Raw genomic sequence first — 13,461 nt, forward strand, 5'->3', positions numbered from 1 at the left:
CCTTATGTTTTAAAGATTTTATTTATTTATTTGAGACCGAAAGAGCATGAGCAGTGTGGAGGATAGAGGAAGAAGTAGACTTCCTGCTGAGTAGGGAGCCCAATGTTGGGCTCAATCCCAGAACCCTGTGATCATGACCTGAGCTGAAGGCAGATGCTTAACCAACTGAGCTCAGGTTGCCCCAGTCTTGCACTTTAGAAAAACAACTCTGGATAAAATATAATTGGGAAGAAAATGAGAATGATCATTAGAATTGACTGAGATTAAAAAAAAAAAAAGAATTGACTGAGATTTCTGCTATAAGTATCAGTTTAGTAACCTACATTAGTAAATAAAAAACTAAAATAGAAGTAAGGATATTTAGAAATGGACAGATAAGAGAGTTAAGGGAGAGGTTCCCTGTAGTTATTAAAGATGATTTTATTTTATCTGAAAATAATAAAGGAGACTATCTTGAGACTATAATCTTTAAAACAAATTATTTTAAATCATTAGAACTCCATTACTTTTAATCTAAAATGGGAAAAGAAAACAATATTCTACCTTCTTGCAGTATGAGGCTAAAGAATGTACATTAATTTTTGAAAACATGGTCACAAACTAGATATATTAATCCAGGCAAACACTGCCATTAGCCCATAATTTAAAATTATTTTAAATCAACTTAACAAATTCTTTATAGCAAAAAGAGTAGGGGGACTGCAACATGTTATGAATCATCTTCTAAATAAAAGTAGTAAGTGAAAATCAACTTTTCACTGGTAGCTTATATTTCAAACACATTAATCTAAATATCAATCTGCTATAAATATATAAGACATAAAAAATATATGACACAGATTTGACCAAAGATACACATTTAATATTGTACAGTTATTTAAACCACTTCAATTAAATAACAAAACCTATTTGACACCATGTGAAATTTTAGAAGGTAATATAGTGCTCCAATGCAATGCTAACCCCAGTATAGAATAATTTCGAGAACTCAGCTCATTAGCCGGTTCATCATTATTTGATCTCACTTCACTTACCTTTTTCCAATGATAGTAATACTTCTCCCTATCTGCCTCCCTACCTTTCCATGGGGAACACTGAAATGAACTCCAGAGTTCTCTGAAAACAGGTATAGTAATTTGAGAAAATAAAAGTGTTACCTACCCTTGTCGGTCCTTGTACATATTGTTAACTCTTTCCCATTGGAAATCAAGCCGTGAGAGAGCTTCCTGGAGCTTTGCCCTTTCTGCAGGAGTGGCACTGTGCAATGCTGCTGTCTTCTTATTGTGAATGATGTCAATCCGACCTGAGATTTGTTGCAGGCTGTCTTTTATGTTCTACAATATAGAAAATTTGAAACACATCAGAAATGAATCAGCTTCTATGGAGATAGAGAAAAGGAAATTGATAAACCCCAGAAATAAAAGTCTTGCAATTCTTTTTTTTTTAATAATTCAAGTTTTTATTTAAATTCTAGTTAGTTACCATGTAATATTCATTTCAGGAATATAATTTAGAGATTCATCACTTACATATAACACCTAGTGCTCAACACAGCAAGTGCTGTCCTTAATACCCATCAGCCATTTAGCCCATCTCCTTACCCACCTCCCCTCCAGCAATCCCCAGCTGGCTCTCTACAGTTAAGAGTCTCTCTTACGGTTTACCATCCTCTCTTTTTTCTCCCCCCCTATTTTGATCTGTTTTGCTTCTTAACTTCCACATATGAGTGAAATTACGTAGTATTTGTCTTTCTCTGACCAACTTATTTCACTTAGCATAATACCTTCTAGCTCCATTCATGTCATTGCAAATGGCAAGATCTCATTCTTTTTTATGGCTGAGAGGGAGTCTACTGCGTGTGTGTGTGTGTGTGTGTGTGTGTGTGTGTGTGTGTACCACCTCTTCTTTACCTATTCACCAATCAATGGACATTAGACTGTTTCCATAATTTGGCTATTGTTGATCGGTCTTGCAATTCTTAATTCCTGCCTTTTTAAAATCATTGTACTTGAAGCCCAGTGATTTCACATGTTCAGATTCAACGGGTAATTCACAGTCTTCATCTTGATATGGCTGATCATTCCCTCCATCTTAAAATTCTATCTTCATTTGGCTTCTATAACCTGAACTCTTCTGGTTTTTCTTCCACCTTCTTGTCTACTGTTTCCTCAGTCCTTTTCTGAATCCTTCTCTGACTTATCTCTTAATACTGGGTGCTCTGCTTAGTTTTGACATTTCTTTCCTTCTCTCTATATATACTCCCTAATTGGTCCCATGACTGCAAATATCGTCTATACAATGGTGACTCCCAAACTTCTATTTCCAGTCCTAACCTCAACTCAGAAACCAGGTTCATGAATTTAACTGCTTTATTGACATTTGGATATCCCATGGGCATCTCAAATTTAACATGACCCCAACAAAATTCTGAGCTGTATCCCCTTATCCCTCTAAGAGAAACCATATCTCTTAGAATGGTTTTCCCCATTTCAGTAAATGACATATCAAATAATAATTAGGCTGATAACCTTAGAGTCACACTGACCTTTCTTTTTTAGTTTCCAGTATCCAAGTTGTTAGATAGTCACATTGGCTCTAATTCCAGAACATGTACAGAATTTGACCACTTATCATTACTTCCCTTGCTATAGCTTTGATATAATCTATCATTATACTGCAATGGCCACTTAAATGATCTCACTGCTTCCAGTCTTACCCTTCTCCTAGTCAATTCTCCATACAAGAGCCAAAAAGATTTTTTCAAAACATAAATCAGGTCATATTCTACTCTGTTCAAAATTCTCCAATGGTTCCTCCTCACACCTATAATCTTTACCACAGCCTACAAAGTTCTAAATCACTTGGTTGTATGTTTTCTACCTTTCGGATTTTAAATCTTTTCTTAGTCTCCTCTGAGTCCAGAACATTTTAGCCTCATTAACCTTTTTGTGTTCCTCAAGTATGCCAAGCATTATCTTGCCTCCAGGCTTCTTCTTTACTTGCTGTTCTATCTGCCAAAAATATTCTTTCACTCCAAGACATTTATATGACTAGTTCCCTCACTTCGTTCTCATCTAAGAAGAGCCTTTTCTACCACTGTATTTTAAATAGCATTCCTAACCATTCTGTATTCCCTGTATTCTTTGTTTTGCTTCATGACATTTATGACTAACATTATATTATATATCTACCAGTCTTTCTATACCACTAGACTAGACCCTATAAGTGCAGGAAATGTTATCTTACTCTCCATTAAGATTAAGAACTCTCACTGGGTTTCCAGAACTTAAACCTATGCCTGGCACATGGTAGGTTACTCAATGCATTTTGTTGAATAAATGAATAAACTAATATATCCTCTAAATTAACTCCAAACTTTTTTATGTATATCATATTTAAAGGGAAAAATCACAAACTACAAGTTCATTATGTAATAGACATCTTTAATAATATTTATTTTCAAAAAATGCTAAAAAAATATATACTTGGCTAGTCTTACTAGTATGAATTTGGTTATTTTGTTCATCTGAATTATTATAGACAAGTCAATTGAGCAAGCATTCATTGAGTTCTTCCATGTACAAGGATCAATATAAAGGAAACAAAGGTTGGTGAAGCATAGTTTTATTTGCTTGTTTTCAAGAAGTTTTAAATGGATCTTATTGTGGTAGTTGGGGGGGGGTATGATTTGGAGAAATGAAGGAAAAATAATAGTGAAAAAGCCCCAGCTAGATGACAAGAAAGAATTTGATGAGCATTCTAAGTCTATTCTTTTCTGGAAGTTCAAAGAAGGAATGAATCATATGCCATATTTGGTCACACACTGAGGAAAGAGCTCATGAAGGAAGTGCAATTTGGTGTGTATGTAGCTAAGTAGTTAAAGTGGGAAGGGCATTATGCTTACTAGGTAACACTTATGCAAAGATAGGGAATATGAACAGTCATTTTTGGCTTACATCTTGGAAATGTACAAGATTAGGAGAAGATGGGTCAGCAAACAGAGGCTAGAGATATTTAGTAATGTGCTTTAAAGATTCTGAATGCAAGTCAGTCGCCAACAGGGAATCATGATTCATACAGTAATTGTGATGAAAACTTTCAAATACATATGAAAGTAAGAAAAGAGTACAAATAGCCCCCTTGAACCTACTGTCCATTTCCAGTTCTTATAAAGCCATGTGCAACCTTGTTTCATTATACTTGCACACATTCACCTCCTCAAATGGATTATTTTGAAACAGACTGATATAATATTTTATCCATAAATACTTTAGCATGTTTCCAATATATATGAATGTGTTTCAAGGAAAGTACACATAATATCATTATCATACCTACAAAATTAAAAACAAAACCATCAATGTAATAAAGTGTCTAGTTGGTATTCATACTTGAGTTGGATTGAGAAAGCTGTTTAGGAAGAAAACTCAGAGAACTCAGTGACTGGGTATTGAGTGAAAAAGAGGAAAGACTCAAATTATTCTCAGGTTTCTGGCCTGGGCACCTGGATGAATAGCGGTGTCACTGAGTAAAAGGATTTCAGATGGATAAACAGGTGTGTGTTTGTGTTTGTGTTTGCATGTGTGTAAGTGATGAATTCAGTTTTGGATATGATAGCCTTTGGGGTATCAGACTGTAGATACCCAATAGGCAGCTGGCATCAGATTTTGCAAAAAGAAATGAGATGGTGACTACTGTTGGGCCATACATCTTTTCTCATTTCTTTCTTTCTTTTTTTTCTTTCTCTTTCTTTTTTTTCTTTTCTTTCTTTTTTCTTTTCTTTTCTTTTCTTTTCTTTTCTTTTCTTTCTTTCTTTCTTTCTTTCTTTCTTTCTTCTTTCTTTCTTTTTCTTTCTTTCGTTCTTCTTTCTTTCTTTCTTTTTGAGAGAGAGAGAGAGAGCACATGCAAGTGAGAGGGGAGTATAGGGGCAGAGGGAGGAGGAGAAAGAGATTCTTAAGCAGGCTCCATGCCTAGTATGGAGCCCAATGTAGGGCTCTATCTCATGACTCTGAGATCATAACCTGGGACAAAATTCAAAGTTGGAGACTTGACCATCTGAGCCACTCAGGTGCCCCTTTTTTTTTCCACATGTCTGCATGGTCTAAGCTTTCTGAGCAAAGACCACTGGCAATTAGGTTAAAGGATGATTGAATAGCAAACATAACTTGGTGTTCAGACTAGTAGAATTTCCCAGAAAGACCTGGAAACTTACTTTTCCTAGGTCCCTTTGCTTATGTGCCAATTTATAGTCTGAGGATAATAGACCTAGACCCTTCTCCCTTTCTGGAGACGATTTGTTTAGCCCCTGGAGCAAGGGTCTCTTGTTTCTATCTCACTTTCTCTGTCAGATATGCCAGCTGCCTTATATAAGCTCTGTTATCATAAATTCAGGGATTCCCTCCCATATTGCAACCCCTGCATACACAGATAAATACATGGCTCTCACTGCATTGCCCCATGAGGATCTGGGGCATGTGCACTGGTGCTAAGATGCTCTTGAGTAAGTAATTATGTGTTCTCTGATCCACAGGTCTTGCGTTTCCTGTCAGGATAAATAAATGTAAATATAAAAACTTAATAAGTGTCAATAAAAGAAATATTTTTGCTTACTTTCAGACAAAACTGGGGAGAGTTTTAACCACATATGAGATGGAGACTAGGCTAGATATGGTGGGGCTATTGCTGGGCCTGCAGCTTCCCAGAAAGCAGTCTCCAGCAAACTGTATAAGCCCCACACAGGGGCTTTGGGTAGATCCTAGAAGACTTTCCTGCCTCATTGTAAGACTTCAGGGCTGTAGTGCATGAAGACCTGACTTGGTGGAGGACAAGCAAGCGAGGGTATAGAGAATATCAGTGGTAAGGGATAAAAGTCAATGCTTATGTTAGGAAACTAAAAAAAAAAAAAAAAAAAAAAGCAGCTGAAAGCAGAAAGGTTGAGACCAAGTAAAACACAATGGTTATGGGTGATGCAAATAAATTTCAGAGAAAGAGTGAGAGAGACTGAAAGAGGGAGGGAGATTGTAAAATTCCAAGGTGTTCTCTTCAAATCATGTACAACTTATGATAGGGAGGCTTCATTATTTTTTTAAGCAACTCAGTTTAATTCTGCAGTAAGAATACTTAACTGACAGGTCACATATTACCATGTGAGGGGAAGGAGGGCATGCCAACATAGAAATAAACTGTGTGATTGCTTCTCTGGAGGACTGCAGGTGAAAATTACGTTCTACCAGTGTTACATACAGAATTGCTAGTCACTGGAATAATACCCCTAAGTGTTATTTAATTGCACAAGAGATGGTCAAATTGCTTAGAGAAGTTTGTTAGAATAAAAGAGTGAGAAGAAAGGTTGTCTAAGGATAAGCCTCCGTGGAAAGGAATGGCTGAGAAAGGAGATGAATATGCCCAAAGAGTAACTGTCATTAGACCTAGGAGGACAGCCAGAAGAGTAAAGCGTTTCAAAACCAAGAGAAAGAAGAACATCAGGAAGGAGGGAGGGAGCAGCCGATGAGCCGAATGCAGCTGGGAACAGGAGTGAAAAGGCAACTTGGCAATTTAGGAGGGCATCGGTGATCCTATCCGGAGCAATTTTACCATCTTCAAAGTGTGAAAATATAAATCGGGACAGAGCAGAAAGTCTTCCACTGTCATCCTCTTTCACTACAAAATTGAAAATTGCTTAGTACTACACAGCAGTTCACTTTATTTGACATAAAACAGCTTGTTATTGAGGAAAAGTTTACTACTAATAAAAACAAAACTGATAATGCAACTAAAATTTTAAACACACAGAAGCCACGTGCTGTGGCTCAACTCCTGATGATGTAACTTGTAGATTCCGTTTTAGTGTGGCTTCCAGCCCAAGGGCAACGATCCAGATCTCTGACAATCTTGCCGCTTGATACCGTCAGGTGACTGACAGGCCGATTACTTAAATTCACACTGAGGCAACCAGCCACATCTGCCTGCACTTTGGGAGCCCACCCACCTGAAACAAATAGCTGTGATCTCCAACAAGGGTAAAATTTAAAAGAAGGGAAGGAAGATCTTCCCCACCAAAATAAAAGTCATCTGTTAATGGCTTTGATGTGGGGCATGTGTATATGCGCACATTCACTCACACACACACACACACACACACACACACACACACGATAAACATATTCTCCCTCTGAAGATCTGAGCTTGCAAAACTTCCTGATTTTAATCCAAATCTCTGGAGAGCTCCCTGTTCTCTAGAAAGTGGCAGAATTGCTCAGAATCGAGTTATGAACGGTTTCGGCAATGCTGGCCAGCATGTTGCAAAGGCAGAAAAACTTTCTATCTTAAATGAGAAAAACAAAAATCGAAAAGCAAAAACTGGGGCAGGGGATGTCACACTCCCTGAATATCTGGATAATGGCTCCTTGGTGTATTCTCAGAGAATGCTGTCAAAATTGGCTGGAGTCCAGGAAATCGTTTTTTAAGTCCCTACACATGCTCTTGTCCCTGAGGCACTGCACACAGAAAAAAATGGTATATGCACCAAAGAAAATTCTGTAGCAGTTTCCACAGTTTAAAGCCAGAGATGAGATCTTTTATAGCTTTTTACTATTCTAGTTTGTCTAGAAATAAGTGATCTTTATAGTTTCTGACCCTCACAAAATAAAACCACAGTCCCTGTAGTTGCTATGGTGATAGAAAAATCCCTAGGATCACTATAGAATATATTATTTTCATTTCTTTCCCTGAATACTTCCTTATATTACCTGAAAATATGATAGCAAAATCACGAAGTACCCAGTGTTTAGTCAATTTTTCTCTTAATTTTGACATGCCCCTCTGAACGGACCTCCCCACGCTAGGTGTCAGTTGGGTCAGATGTCTGTTAGTCACTCTCCCTGTGAAAGGAAACTTCCATTTCTGGAAGGCATTTGTACATGAGTGTGTGTAATTTAAGTCCTTAATATTTTAAAATAAAGTGTCCTTGTAACTCGGCTTCTCGGAACCAAGTCCATTCAGTAAGATCCTTATTTATACACTGCTAATAGAGAGAAAATGAGACATCAAAGTAATTTTCACAACTAGAAGATGAAGTCCAGCTACATAAAATAAGAAAAAAACAGAGCATTATGAACTACATTCTTCTGAGTCAGATTTCTAGTTGAAACGCTGGTGGTTTAAATAAAAGTCCCTTGATAACACAGACATGATCAGCCTGAACTTGGAGATAAATGATATTTTAAAACATGAGGTCTCTCTTTAGAGATAATCAGTTTTTAAAGGAGATTCATAAGACAAACAATTTGAACCTAAAAGTACTTTGTTTATTCAAGTACTGGGTAATAAGTGCTTTCTATGGGCTAAACAGAGAAACTAGACACTGCAGACCATTTATCTAGGGACCCAAACAAGGGACCTCTTTGCCAATTAATCAGGTTGAGATAAAGGTCTCAAGTAATTCTTCACTATGCTCTCTTCTCTATCACAAGGGACAGATTTCTGATGTTCAGTTTTTCTTCCATTTAACGTAAAGCAGCAAGTACTCCCTTGTCAGAATGTTTCATTACAGAGTGAAACTTTACCCACCTAAATGGGAAACCTATTTGTATGAATGTCAAAGTAAATACTGTGGAAATTGAACAGGGCGGGAGGAGGGGATGGTGGTATTTGACAAGTTGAACTTATTGTAAACAAAATGAAAATAAACTTAAAAAGTTATTGAAATTTTAACGTTCTTACCTCCACTTTGTTTCAAAAATATGATGAAGAGTACCAGTATGATCTCTGATATTTATTTAGACTAGTATCATTTCTGTTGTGTTTTCTCTGTAGCCATGAGAATAAATGGGCATCTCGCACGTACAAAACATAAAATTCACTTTAGCACTTGCTTCAGCTTCAGCACATAATTAAAAAATAAGGATGTCTATAATTTAAAGGCATCTTTAGTCCTATTCATACCAAGGAGCAACTTCAAACACACCTTCACAAGTTGAAAACTCTTACCAAATTATGCTTTAAAACATGTTGATTGTAGGATGTGTATACAAACATTAATTTGAAATTGTGTCTTCTATTTTAAAGTTTGTAATAACATATTCCGAAATTATTTAATCTTCGCTTCACATTTTGCCAGTGTTGCCTTAGTAAAAATGTTTCCATAAGGGGGGACAAAAGCTATTTTAAAACTGAAACAATATAGTTTCAGAGATAGAAACATACAAGATAATATGAAAAATATGAAATTGATTACTTAGGGTACCTTTGCCTAAAAGTGACTTCTATATAATTATATTCTGGTCTCAAGCATATTGAACTTTATTTTAAATCATCTATCTATCTATCTATCTATCTATCTATCTTATAATTGCTTTCTAGTGATTCTTTGATCTTCAGTCCTCAAAGTAAGTCCTGTGAGCAAATGCCTATAAATACCTGTAGTTCACATTTTTTTTTACAATATTGACTTCCTGAAATAATTTTCTATTTATTGGTTCAGCAGTAGCTTCCTCACTGCATCTTCTCCCTGTCTGGCAGCAGGCAGTACCATTGAGCATATAGCCCTCATCACAGAGCTCTGGCTTCCCTACTCTTACCTCACTCGCTATGCCCCAGCTTTCTCTCTACTTCTCTGTCCACCTCTATTCTATTCATTAACTCAACAAATAACTGCTGAAAACCTACCATGTGCTGGGGATAGTCTATGCACTGGGGATATAAGAGTGACTCAGAAAGACAAAGTCATTCTATTTCTGTTCACAAACACTTTGCTGTGGGCCTTACGCAAAGTCAGTCATTAAGTGACCAAGTCCCTTCATCTGCCGGTTGCCCTCTCTATTGGGCACTATCTGCAGTGCGTCTATGATACTATGTTGGCATCTTGCTTATCCCATTTCCCACTCCACCAGTAAGATCCATTTGTGTCAGACTGATATTTAGGTCATGGGAGTGATCGAGATTGTCCATAGAAGGGGAGTTGGAAGGAAAGAGGGCTGGGAAAAGAACAGATGAAAAGACATATTTTGTGAGCAAGTGTGCAGAAGAGCTAAATAAATTACCCCTATTTATTCCTCTAGGTATATCTCCAGTCTAGGTCCTCTCCTGAACTCTGACTTATATATACCCAATTGTCTCTTTGATATTGTCTCTTTGATACGTGGATGTCTAATAAACATCTTAAGCTTAACACATCACAACTAAACTTATACCAAACCATGCACCCTAACCTGATCGGCCTGCAATTTCCCATGTTACATAGTTAAATGGCAGCTCTATTTTCCCAGTCGTTCATGACAAAATTTTTAATGTTATCCTTGAATCCTCTCTTGACCAACCTGCATGCAAGTGATCACTAAATACTATGAGCTCTACTTTTAGAATGCATCCAAAATTTGACCCTGCCACCCCTCTGTTCCAAACCACTATCTCCAGTTTGGATAATTCTGAATATGTGTTTAAGAGTGCTTTCTTCATAGGGTTGCTGTGATGACCACATAAGCTACCACAAGCAAAACATTTAAAAAAATGTCCTGGAACATAATAAATAAGTGGTAGCTATTAGACTGTCCAAATTCCAGTGACATCCAAAGCACAGATACTCAAAGGCTTTCTCCTCTGTAAAATAATTCTCAGTTTCAGCTCTCTACATGGCTTTTCTCTCTTCCTGAACTCTGTTATACTTATGTGTTAGACTTATGTGTTATACACTATTTTTGCCTGTGTCTTTCCTACTACTATTACTTCCCAGCTTGTTTGTATAACTATGATATGTGTATCCAATTAATATTACAAATTACCAGAGTGCAGGGATCAAGCCTTATATTTCTCTTTTAGAGTGTTACACACAGTATTTGGGCCTTAATAAATATTTGTTGATTTGAACTGAAGAGTAAAGTTGAAGCTCTGAATCTTAACTTGCTTATAAAAATCCAATTTGAATGGAATCACTGAACCTTAAGATTTGTTATATTGTTCTTGAACTATTGCAGATAGGTGTTCAGGTTCCAAGATGTTGTAAACTATTCAGTTATTTCCCTGTTTATTCTATTTTACTTTTACTGGTTATTTAGCTGTTAAACAGTGGAATAGCAGTCCATCTGCATTTCCTGGCTAAGTTTCTCCATGCTTTTCTCACAGGACCTCAGGGACCTAAGTCCTTCATTCAGAATTATGTCTGCCCAAGTTTCTCAGATGCCATAGAGCATCAACAAGAACAAAAGGAAAATGTGAAACCTGCACTTCACTGCCCCAAGTATTCCTCAAAGACAACAATTCTAGTCCATCAGCAGCAACTAAACTGGAAACGATTTCACAAGTCATTTTGCAATAGGTACATTTTGTATTGAGTCGTGCACATTGTCTAAATCACTTTATTGAAAGTCTTGATAGAAAAATTGGCTCTTGCACATAGCAAAGGAGAGTTGTAAAGAAGCAAATGCTATTTCTCTTCAAAATGCGACATATGGCATTCTGTTTCCAATTTTTTTAGAACCAGGGCATGCTTTTAAGTCTCGTGTAACTGAGCTGAGGAGGGGCAGGTAGGTTTTGTGGAAAAAAATTCTAAGGCAATACAGCAATCTAGGGAAACCTAAAAGAAATGATTATCACTGAGGAATGGGATGACAAAATGTGGATGGGATGTTTTTCTTTCCTCTATTCACTTTATACTCTTTTATCCTGTATACATATGCCATCATGAGCATTTTTTTATTTTGATAAAGCACTGAAAATCCAGTATGAGTAATCAATCAAGTTCATAGATAGCTGATAAACAAGATATAATTAAATCTGTACAAATTAATACAAATAACAATACACTATTTTGGAAAAAAAAAGGAAACCTATTTGGTAACATTTTGCCCATTTTATAAATGATTAATGCTGTCGATGTTAGGAGATAAGCTTTCCATCCTAGTGCTTTAGATGGGAGACAGAAAAGCAAAACCACTGTTTCATAGAATTGTTCTGAACTAAATCTAAACATGTAAATTTTTTTTAATTTTTATTTTATTTATTTATGATAGGCACACAGTGAGAGAGAGGGAGAGAGGCAGAGACATAGGCAGAGGGAGAAGCAGGCTCCATGCACCGGGAGCCTGACGTGGGATTCGATCCCGAGTCTCCAGGATCGCGCCCTGGGCCAAAGGCAGGCGCCAAACCGCTGCGCCACCCAGGGATCCCTAAACATGTAAATTTAAGAACAACAAAACAAAACATAATATAGGAGGAGGAGGCTAACATTCTACTTATTTTCTTTACCTTCTTGAAAAGAGATCCCTAATGAGGAAAAACATTCTTTAATCTTTTGTCTAAGGTTTGGCAAATTAAACTTGGAAATTGGTAGTAACTGGTGTCCAATAATTATATGGGATTTATAAAACAAAGTATTTGTTTTTTCTTTGAATTTTTAACAATATGCACTAGGATTTAGAAATAAGCAGACCTGGATAAAAGTCACTGAATTAGATTAAACTGTATGCAATTGCCACTATTTAAACATTTTGATCTACATAATGTCAATTTATAAGGCTCAATTGAATGCTATTGTAGTATTAACCTGCTCATGATTGCCAATTTAAGCAGGAAAATGAATACAGACTAGCCTTTCTAAATGGCAAAAGGAAAAAAAAAACTAAATAACCAAAATAAATCTCAGAACCCCAAGAAAAGAAAAAAAACACTAATAAATAGTTTTTCATTAGAGCTACAGCTTCAATGCTTTTTATTTTATTTTATTTAAATTCAATTTGCCAACATATAGTATAATACCCAATGCTCATCTCATCATGTGCCCTCCTTAATGCTTATCACCCAGTTACCTCATTTTTCCATTCACCTCCCCTTCTGCAACCATTTGTTTGTTTCTCAGTTAGGATTCCCTCATGGTTTGTCTAGCTTCAATGCTTTTAAATGGCTATTAAGTCAGAGTTCTGAAAGCTGAACAATGGATTTTAAATTACTAAAAAGGAGTTGGGAAAAAATGAATTCAACATATTTCACTGGAAAACAAAACAACAAAACAAACTACAAAAAAAGCATCCTGCTCTTGGTAAAAGCCATAGTGCATAGAAACTTGGAATGGTCTCGAGTTTTCACATCCTCAAGAGAAATGTAAAAACTATGAGTTATTTTTTAGCACCTAAAATTAATAGAAGAATGAAAATTTTACTCCCAAATAAGTAATACTTAGCACTGGAAATATACTAAAGGAAAATGATTGAGAGTATTAAATAAAATTCTCTAAAAGAAGCTTTTATCAAAAGCAAATGTTTTTTACCTTTGTGCATTCTCCTTGACTTTAAACTCTTTTTTTTTTAACTTTAGGCTACTTGCAAAATCTGGAAATAACTTTATGTATATTTTATGCTGTTGTCAACATTTTATCTAAAGTTTTCTACATATAAATATGCAATTGTATAAGGTGTGCTACTTTTTAAAATATCATTTTTTTAAGATTACATAAAAATTTAATTTATAATA

The 13,461-nt window shown here is 36.1% G+C and overlaps 1 protein-coding gene across 2 annotated transcripts in view; it reads right to left on the reverse strand.

Annotated features, from left to right (window-relative positions):
- The window catches only part of DMD (dystrophin), a 2,426,617-nt gene that overhangs the window by 1,130,167 nt on the left and 1,282,989 nt on the right, over positions 1 to 13,461 (reverse strand). For both annotated transcript variants that reach the window (XM_072743155.1, XM_072743156.1), the window contains exon 43: positions 1,162 to 1,334. In XM_072743155.1, coding sequence (XP_072599256.1) covers positions 1,162 to 1,334 — 173 coding nt within the window. The remainder of the gene's footprint in view (positions 1 to 1,161; positions 1,335 to 13,461) is intronic.

This window comes from Vulpes vulpes, chromosome X (assembly GCF_048418805.1).
Source record: "Vulpes vulpes isolate BD-2025 chromosome X, VulVul3, whole genome shotgun sequence".
Taxonomy (NCBI): domain Eukaryota; kingdom Metazoa; phylum Chordata; class Mammalia; order Carnivora; family Canidae; genus Vulpes; species Vulpes vulpes.